The sequence below is a fragment of the Hibiscus syriacus genome, unplaced genomic scaffold (genome assembly GCF_006381635.1).
Source record: "Hibiscus syriacus cultivar Baekdansim isolate YM2019G1 unplaced genomic scaffold, ASM638163v2 tig00016004_pilon, whole genome shotgun sequence".
In the NCBI taxonomy this organism is placed as follows: domain Eukaryota; kingdom Viridiplantae; phylum Streptophyta; class Magnoliopsida; order Malvales; family Malvaceae; genus Hibiscus; species Hibiscus syriacus.
Genome location: NW_024062379.1, coordinates 987,499 through 998,236, shown reverse-complemented (window position 1 = coordinate 998,236; position 10,738 = coordinate 987,499). Strand labels below are relative to the sequence as shown.

Sequence of the window (10,738 nt, the reverse complement as noted above, 5' to 3'; positions counted from 1 at the left end):
TTGTTCCTATTAGGCTCACGGTGGAATGAATCATTATTGTAGAACACTCGAACAAGGTTTGGGAAATATTTTGGTTCTACACTAAGAAATTCAAGCCAACCCCATTTTGTAAATATCTGTTTAAAATCAAATTTATATTTTTCATTAAACATGAAATCCATGTCAATAACACGTTCGGGACGAATTTTCTTGCTTTGAAACGCCGATAAATTTTTATTTCTCTTTATTGGTTCTAAAGTTGTTTGTATCAAACAACATGATTTGATCACAAGATCTTACTTGAGAAGATGACCTTGGTTGAGAAGATGACCTTGGTTGATAAGAAGGTTTTGGTTGAGAAAAACTACGTCTCGGACGTTTTGGAACCATTTTTAGTAGTGAATATAGAGGATGTTACATGAAACACAAGCACATTAAGAAAAAACTTTCAAATCCATAAATCACTAAAACCCTAATTTAGATCAAAATCTATATAAATTTACCTACAAATCTTATCGTAATAGTTGCAAGAAATGTCTCCAGTGGAGGGGATATTTAAATAAGCTTGAATGGTGCAATTTTCGTGAACAGTGGTATTCATCGGAGTGGAAGAGATATCTGCCTTTTAGGGGAGCGACGTTTCAATAAAAGTATGGAGGATCGATCCTTTTTTAAATAAATGAGACAAAAAAAAATGTGCTTACCGAATAAAAACAAAGCGCGACCTAATACTTGAAAATTGGTACCAATTTGTTTATAGGCTAATAATAATGTAACAGGTAAAATATTGTTAACCTAACCGGTTAATTTGTTTAATATTGATACTTGTGTTGAAAGAATCAGTGTTGTTTAGATTGAAAACATCGATACTTATATAAAAAGTATGGATACTTGGAATTTACGCCTATTATCATTAAAATGATACACTTTTACCGTTTACATTGTAAATTTACCTATAAATTTAAAGTAATTGGTTTTGAAATTATAAGTATCGATACTTTATATATGTGTATCGATGCATTTTACGTGCAAATTGTTTGAGAAGCATACTGGAATAGAAGTATCGATACCCATATAGACAGTATCAGTACTTGGTATTTACACCTATTTATATTTAATCGATACCATTCACCAAGTGTCGATTCTTTTATGTAAGATATCGATACTTTCGAGACATTTTCCTTTTTTCATTTCTTTTCAATTTCTAAAACACCGATACTATGGTACATATACTTATAAAAGTATCGAAACTTTCAACAATTTCGGTAGTGCTTTACCGGTTTTGTCAAATTCAAACCAATTTTATATAATTTCAACATGTTATATTATTATGTATCAATACATGTTTCTAAGGTATCAATACTTTATAGGTGCTATTAATTAATTCTTTTCAATTCCTATAGTACCGATACTTTGGTACTCATACTGTAATACCCCTAACCCGTATCCGACCCAGATACTGATCCGAGGTGTCACATTGACTTTTTAAATCATTGACTTCTAAAAAGTAGTTAAAAATTTAAACATTTATTTGTATTAAAATGATGGAACCCTTAAATGAAAGTAAATATTGAAAATTCAAACTCACACTGGAAATAAATACTTAATAATTTAAATAATTACAATAAAGTATGTTTACAAAAAACTGGTCAGAGAATATACGATTTAAACATTTAATTACATGCGAGCAAAATTCAGTATAACAAAATAACATACTGTTCAAATCGTTTATGATATGATATTCAGTAGAAATATATGATGTTCTATCCTGACCTAGCTTTTTTCTCCTGGCTTCTTTGAACCTACATGTGAAAACACTCACACGCTAAGTCTTTGACTTAGTGAGGCATAATGTGCATAATAAAACATTTAATCCTATTCTTAGTTTTTTATAAAAAATCTTAAGATAAAGAAACCATAGTACATTTCATAAAACAAAAACATATATTATCATGCATTGTTCATTCATGTCATTTGTTTTAATAGCCCATGGTATATTACTGAGAACTCAAGGTATGTGAGTACATAGAGGTTGTGCACTGGTCTGCAGTCGAAACTGTCACATAGAATTGCACCGAAGTACTACGTAGAATATGCACCAAAGTGCCACATAGAAATGTCCCAAAGGACAACGTAGAAATGTCCCAAAAGACCACGTAGAGTTTGTCCTAAAGAACCATATAGAATTGTCCCGAAGTACCGCGTAAAACCCTCGATTCTGCGCATGCCAATTATACCTCTAGCTCTCATATCACATACTTTGGGCTTTACTATTTGTACATTTCCCACATCTTATATCACATATTCATATATTCACATAGATCAATAACACATAGTATAAAATCCAAACAGTGCATGTACACGTAGTATTATAATCAAAACTAAGCTTGTATTCATGTAAAAATATATTCATAACATTTAATAAACTTTCAAAATATTGTTTTAATCAAAACATTGAAAGTAGACTCATCGTAAGTCTTCTTTCCATATACCAATATATTATAGTAGTATGCACTCACCTTTTTTCCTCACTTAGTTAAAGCAAAATCTTTATCACTCTTGGTAGATATCTTATACCGTCGAACCATCCGAAACTTGCATTCGTTCAATATTTACACAATAATACGATCGATATTAATATCGAAGTTCGTATTATTATTAATCAATCATCAATAACTTAATCTAAAAGAAACATCTAATTCAAAATTTCAGATTGAATAGTATCGATACTCTATTCCAGTACCGATACTTCCTCACTATGGTATCGATATTATCCTTCAGTATATATACCCAATTTGCATTCTGGAATTCGTTTCCAAAAATGGTACCGATACTTGTCCATTAGTACTGATACTATTAGTATCAATGTTACTCCTTCAGTATCAATATTGTTCTATTGTTTCATACAATTTCACATATTTTTGCTTTGAAGTATCGGTATTGTTCTTCCAGTACCGATACCCTTGCCCAAAAATTACCTATTTCTATTAGAAAATTAATCACAACTCGACTAAATCTCCCATATTTATCTCCTTTCATGCCTTTAAACTCAACTTCACTTATCAAAACCAATTTATATTACCTTAACACTCCTAAACATCCAAAAATCCCACTAAAACACTTGAAACTAAAAAATATACCCATTATTCAACATATCCCAAATCCTTTTCCAAGACCTTAAACTTCTTATTCTAACTTATCACAAGTCACATATAGCTTCAAAATCCATTTACTAATCATTTCTCATCAATTCTCTCAAAAACCCTCTTTACTCAATCACCAATAACTTATGAATCTTTTAATTTCTACTCTTCTTTAAGCTTTCTCAAACTTCCCTAATACCCAAAGAATCAAAACCAATAAAAAATTACAAGAAATAACTGACTTAAAGATTCCTTATCTTAGCTATGAAGCCACGATGGAGAGGAGGAAGAAAAGATGAAGAGAGAATTCTAGATTTATTTCTTTTATCCACATGTATATAATACACTAAGAATGAATTTTAAACTCATTCTTGCCTAAAGACCATTATGCCCTTCCATATTTCAATCTTTGTTAATCAATCCTACACAAATAAATTCCAATTTAATCCCTAAACTTTTTAATTTATCAAAATTAATCACAAAGTTTTAAAATCTTACACTTTAGTCATTAGCCCGATGTTTGGGGTGTTATAATTCTCCCCCTTAAGAAAATTCATCCTCGAATTTTCACAGCACAAAGAGGTGGGGAAATTGTCTACGCATATAATCCTCAAGTTCCCATGTTTCTTCCTTTACTTTGTGATTCCTCCACAAAACTTTCACTAACGAAATCTTCTTGTTCCTAAGTTCCTTAACTCCATGACCTAAAATTTTCACCGGTTCTTCTTTATAAGTTAAATCTGGTTGAATGTTAATCTCTTCCGGCGTAATGATATGAGAAGCATCAGAATGATATCTTCTAAGCATGGAAACATGAAAAGCATTATGAATGTTCTCCATTTCTGGTGGCAAAGCTAACTGATATGCTACTAGTCCCACTCTCTTAACAATATTGTATGGGCCAATGAATCTAGTGCTAAGTTTTCCTTTCCGGCCAAAACGTAACACTTTCTTCCAATGAGAGACTTTCAAAAATAATTTATCTCCAACATCGAACTCAATATCTTTTCTCTTTAAACCAGCATATGATTTCTGCCTATCGGCTGCTACTTTGAGATTATGTTGAATCACTTGAACTTTCTCTTTTACCTCCTTGATCAAGTCAGGACCAAGAACGTTCCGATCCTTAAGCTCGTACCAATTCAATGGTGTACGACATTTTCTCCTGTATAAAGCTTCATAGGGAGCCATCTTATTGCTCGAGTGGTAGCTATTGTTGTAGGCAAATTCTACAAGAGGTAAATAATTTTCCCAAGATCCTTTAAACTCGATAACACATGCCCTTAACATATCTTCCAAGATTTAGATAGTTCGCTTGGACTGTCAATCTTTCTGAGGGTGAAAAGTAGTACTATAATTCAACCGAGTCCCTAAAGCTCCATATAAAGTCTTCTAAAATCTTGAAGTGAATCGTGGTTCTCGGTCAGATACTATCAAAGCATGTACACCATGCATTCGAACAATCTCTTTGATGTACAATTCAACATACTTGTCTATATAAAAATTAGCTTATACGGGAATGAAATGTGATGTCTTGGTAAATCAGTCAACTATCACCCAAATTGAGTCTCTTTTATTCGGAGTCAAGGGTAACCCCATCACAAAATCCATTGTAATATTTTCCCATTTCCACTAAGGAATAGAGATTGGTTGCAACAATCCCAAAGGAACCTGATGCTAAGCTTTTACTTGCTGACACGTCAAACACTTGGACAAAAATTCAGTGATCATTTTTTTCATTCCTAGCCACCAATAACAACTTTTAAGATCCATGTACATCTTGTTTCCTCCTAGGTGCATAGTCAACGGACTACAATGAGCTTCCAACAACAAGTCATTTTTCAACTCCTCATCATCTAGAATAAAAAGCCTCCCACGTCTTTACTTCCTTCATTTTTCACTTGCTCCACTCTTTTCAAATACTTATCATCTTTACTTTGTAAATCTTTGATTTGATCCAGTAACATCGGCTTAAGATTTAACTCCTCAAGTAATGTACCATCTCCACTTAATGACAATCTCGTATCTAAAGCTCGCAAAGCTGAGAACGTCTTCCGACTCAGAGCATCAGCTACCACATTTTCTTTCTCAGGGTGAAAATCAATTACCATATAATAATCTTTAAGAAGCTCAATCCATCTTCGTTGTCTCAAGTTTAGCTCTTTTTGAGTCATCAGATACTTCAAACTCTTATGATCTGTGTAGATGTAGCAATATTCACCATATAAGATGTAGCAACGTTCACCATATAAGTAGTTAGGCCATATCTTCATAGCGAACATTATTACAGCTAACCCCAAATCATATGTCGGATAGTTTTTCTCGTGCGATTTCAATTACCTTGATGCATATGCCACCACTTTACCTTCTTGCATCAATACACATCCCAAACCATTATGGGATGCATCGCTATAAACCACATAATCATTGCCAGATTCTGGTTGGACTAATACCAGAGCTTCCGTAAAAATTTGCTTCAGCACTTCAAAACACTTTTAATATTCAAGGGTGCAAGAAAAAGATACATCTTTCCTTAGTAACTTAATCAAAGTCAATGTTATCATCGAAAAGTTCTTAATGAACCTTCGATAATAACCTGCAAGACCCAGGAAACTCCAAACTTCTGATACATTCTTTGGAATTTCCCAATGTAATATAGCTTTTATCTTCTGATGATCCATATGGATTCCCTATACAAATACCAAATGTCCAAGAAATGCTACTTCAGTAAACCAAAACTCACACTTAGACAATTTAGCATAAATTTTCTTGTCTCGAAGTATTTGAAGAATCGCTCTAATGTGTGTGTTATACTCTTCATTGGACTTTGAATACACCAAGATATCATCAATGAAGATGACCACAAACCGATCAAAATAAGGTTGAAACACTCTATTCATGAGGTCCATAAACGCAACTGGTGCATTAGTTAACCCAAACGACATAACTACAAATTCATAATGACCATATCTAGTCCTAAAAGTTGTCTTTGGAATATCCCTTTCTTGAATCTTCAATTGATGATAGCCAGAGTGCAAATCAATATTGGAAAACACTGAATCCCCCTTAAGTTGATCAAATAAGGCATCGATTCTTGGGAGATAATACTTGTTTTTTATTGTCACATTGTTAAGTTGTCGATAATCAATACAGAGACGCATTGAGTCATCTTTCTTCTTTACAAAAAACAATGGAGTACCCCAAGGTGACATGCTAGGTCTGATGAATCCTTTATCCAATAACTCTTGCAATTGAGTATTTAACTCACTCAGTTCCTTCAGAGCCATTCGGTAAGGAGCCTTTGAAATTGGTTTCGTTCCAGGCATTACCTCAATTTGAAACTCGACCTCCCTATCTGGAGGTAATCCCAACAACTTAGCTGGAAATACATCTGGAAATTCTCGGACCGTCGGAATGTCCTCTAGTCCTCTCTCTCGTTGACTCAAGTATCGATCACATTGGCAATGAAAGCTTGACATCTTTGTAACATTAACTTCTTAGCTGACATCACCGATATTACATTAGCTAATGGATTAAATCTTTCAAAGATCACAATCACTTCTAATCCATCAGGACTTATCAAAGTTACTATGTTCAATCTATAGTCGACATGGGCATGATAATGATATAACCAATTAATTCCCAAGATTACTTAAAACTCGTCAAAGGGTAATTTCATCAGATTAGCAAGGAATTCAATTCCCTGAATCCTTATGGGACACCCTCGACACAAGTGATTCGCCCGAGCACTATGCCCTAATGGGTTTGTTACTATCACATCATTACTTATAGCTTCTAATTGGATTTTCACTTATCTCACCAATTTACTACTAATATAAGAATAGGTTGATCCCGGATCAATCAAAACCAAAACAAAATTTTCAAATAATTGAAAAGTACTTGCAATGATCTCCGGATCATTACGATCTTCATTATTCTTAATATTGTAGACTCGAGCTGTTGAACGTATTTCATATTGAGTGGACAACTTAGACTGGTTTCTTCCTTGACCTCTTCCCCTACCTCTCTGAGGTACCATAGCAGATCCTCTGTTTGTACAGGCTATCTGGTCATCAATGGACAATCCCAGATAAAATGTCCAGTGTCCCCACATCTGAAACATGCTTCGAATACCACTCGACATACTATGGTATGATTCTTCCCACAACGTTGACACTGCCTCGATTGACATTGATTTGATCTTCCAGCTCCATACCCTGTTGATTAAGTCTATCTTATTCTTATTGGATTTGATCATCTGCCTGAGGATGCAGTTGACTCGGATCTAGTATGAGGTCAAAAACCTGAATCGTTGCCTCTCTTTGATGGTGCTGAGCTCGATGAAGCACCATCTCTCTTAGTCATTTGAACTTTTTGCTCTCCAATCCTCTCATTCTGAGCTATCCCTAGAGCTTTAGCACGATTTACCACTTCTTGAAACGATGATAGATTCAAAGTTATTAACAACTCTTTCAGTTTGGGGCGCAAGCCCTCTACAAACCAATCACATGAATTTTTTTCAGTCGGAACCAACTCCGATGTAAATCTACTCAACTTATTAAATTTGCACTCATACTCATACACTGTACGATTCCCTTTCTTCAAACTCATAAATTCTTGCTTCATTTTCCTAATAAACTGATCACCGATGTACTTGTTTTTGAACTCTTCTAGAAAGAACGACCATGTCACCTGGTCCCTCATAGCTCGCATCATCACATTAGTCCACCATACCCGAGCTTGCCCCCGTAGCAACGATATTGCTCTATCTAACTTCTCTACTTCTAAACAGTGGAGACCCTCCAACATGATCTTTATGTCATTAAGCCAAAGGTCTACAGCAACATGACCTTCCTCAGCTTCACCCTTGAACTTGGGTGCTCCTAACCCTTTTAACTCTTTTGCTATATTCATCCTAGGAGTTGAGGGAGCATGTGGTTGGAAATGCGTCAGAATAGCATCCAACGTCCTAAAAAACACTCCTTAATCTTGTACAGGCACTCCTTGAGGCGCCTGTTCTTCACCTTGCCTGGCCGGGGTGGGTGAATTACTACTACCCTCATGTCCATCTTCACTTCGGGAGCCCTCGTAGTCAAACATCTAATAAGATATAACCATTTAACTATATTATCAAGGATAACATACTCATTATACTATCATATAAGAAATGTTTCACTTTTTTAGTTGGCATGTACACAAATGACTTCAGATTAAGCCTATAATCGGCTAAACCTTAGCTCTGATACCATTAAATGTAACACCCCAATTCGTATCTGACCCAGATATTGATCCGATGTGTCACATTAACTTTTCAAATCATTGACTTCTAAAAAGTAGTTGAAAATTTAAATATTTATTTGTATTAAAATGATGGAACCCTTAAATACAATAAAGTATGTTTACATAAATACAATAAAGTATATTTACAAAAACTGATCATAACATACACGATTTAAACATTTAATTACATACCAATAAAATTTAGTACAACAAAATAACATTTTGTTCAATTCATTTCTGATCTAATCTATAGTAGAGATATATGTTGTCCTATCCTGACTTAGCTTTGTTCTCTTGGCTTCTTTGAACCTATGTGTGAAAACACTCACACGCTAAGTCTTTGCCTTAGTGAGGCATAATGTGCATAATAAAACATTAAAATAGTTAATCTTATTCTTAGACTTTTATAAAAATCATAGGATAAAGAAACCATAGTACATTTAATAAAACAAAAACATATATTATCATACATTGTTCATTCATGTCATTTTTTTTAATAGCCCATGATATATTACTGAGAACTCAAGGTATGTAAGTACATTGAGGTTGTGCACTGGTTTATAGTCGAAACTGCCACATAGAATAGCATCGAAGTGCCATGTAGAATATACACTGAAGTGCCACATAGAAATGTCCCGAAGGACCACGTAGAAATGTCCCAAAGGACCGCGTAGAGTTTGTCCCGAAGGACCATATAGAATTGTCCCGAAGGACCGCGTAGAACTCTCGACTCTTGGCATGCCAATTATACCTCTAGCTCTCATATCACATACTTTGGTCTTTACCATTTGTACATTTCCCAGAACTTATATCACATATTCATATATTCACATAGATCAATAACACATAGTAAAAAATCCAAACAGTGCATGTACACGTATTATTAGAATCAAAACCATGCATGTATTCATGTAAACATGTATTCATAACATTTAATAAACTTTTAAAATATTGTTTTAATCAAAACATTGAAAGTAGATTCATCGTAAGTCTTTTTTCCATAAAACAATATATTATAGTAGTATGCACTCACCTTTTTGCCTCACTTAGTCAAAGCAAAATCCTTATCACTATTGGTAGATATCTTATACCGTCGAATAGTCCGAAACTTGCCTTCATTCAATATTTACACAATAATACGATCGAGTATAATATCGAAGTTCATATTACTATTAATCAATCATCAATAACTTAAGATAAAAGAAACACATAATTCACAATTTTAGACTGAATATTATCGATGCTCTATTCCTAGTACCGATATTTCCTCACTATGGTATCGATACTATCCTTCAGTATCGATACCCAATCTACATTCTGGAATTCGTCTCCAAAAATGGTATCGATACTTGTCCATTAGTAACGATACTCCTAGTATCGATGTTACTCCTTCAATATCGATAATGTTCTATTGTTTCATACAATTTCACATATTTTTGCTTTGAAGTATCGATAATGTTCTTCCAATACCGATACCCTTGCCCATAAATTACTTATTCCAATTCAAAAATTAACCAAAATTCCCCTAAATCTCCCATATTTATCTTCTTTCATGCCTTTAAACTCAACTTCACTTATCAAAACCAACTTATATTACCTTAACACTCCTAAACATAAAAAATCACACTAAAACACTTGAAACTAAAAATAATACCCATTATTCAACATATCCCAAATCCTTTTCCATCACCTTAAACTTCTTATTCTAACTTATGACAAGTCATATATAGCTTCAAAATCCATTTACTAATCATTTTTTTATCAATTCTCTCAAAAACCCTCTTTACTTAATCACCAATAACTTATCAATCTTTTAATTTCTACTCCTCTTTAAGCTTTCTCAAGCTTCCCTAATACCCCAAGAATCAAAACCAATCAAAAATTACAAGAAATAACTAACTTAAAGATTCCTTACATTAGATATGAAGTCACAGTGGAGAGGAGGAATAAAAGATGAAGAGAGAATTCTAGATTTCTTTCTTTCCTCCACATGTATATAATACACTAAGAATGAATTTTAAATTCATTCTTGCCTAAAGACCATTATGCCCTTCCATCCTTCAATCTTTTCTAATTAATCCTATACAAATAAATTCCAATTAAATCCATGAACTTTTCAATTTATCAAAATTAATGACAAAGTTTTAAAATCTTACACTTTAGTCACTAGGCCGATGTTTGGGGTGTTAGACATCGATGTTTGGGGTGTTGGACATACTTATAAAACTATCGATAATGTCAACAATTTCGATAGCTCTTTACCGGTTTTGTCAAATTAAAATCGGTTTTGTCAAATTTTAATATGTTATATTCTCATGTATTGATACATGTGTGTA

The 10,738-nt window shown here is 33.6% G+C and overlaps 1 protein-coding gene across 1 annotated transcript; it reads right to left on the bottom strand.

Annotated features, from left to right (window-relative positions):
- Positions 1-3,689: 3,689 nt before the first annotated feature.
- Positions 3,690-7,314, bottom strand: LOC120208169. Its single transcript, XM_039207509.1, has 3 exons — positions 7,023-7,314; positions 4,212-4,351; positions 3,690-4,073 (listed from the first exon to the last, which is right to left on the bottom strand). Exons 1-3 carry the CDS (start codon positions 7,312-7,314, stop codon positions 3,690-3,692), a joined length of 816 nt encoding a protein of 271 aa, XP_039063440.1.
- Positions 7,315-10,738: the final 3,424 nt, after the last annotated feature.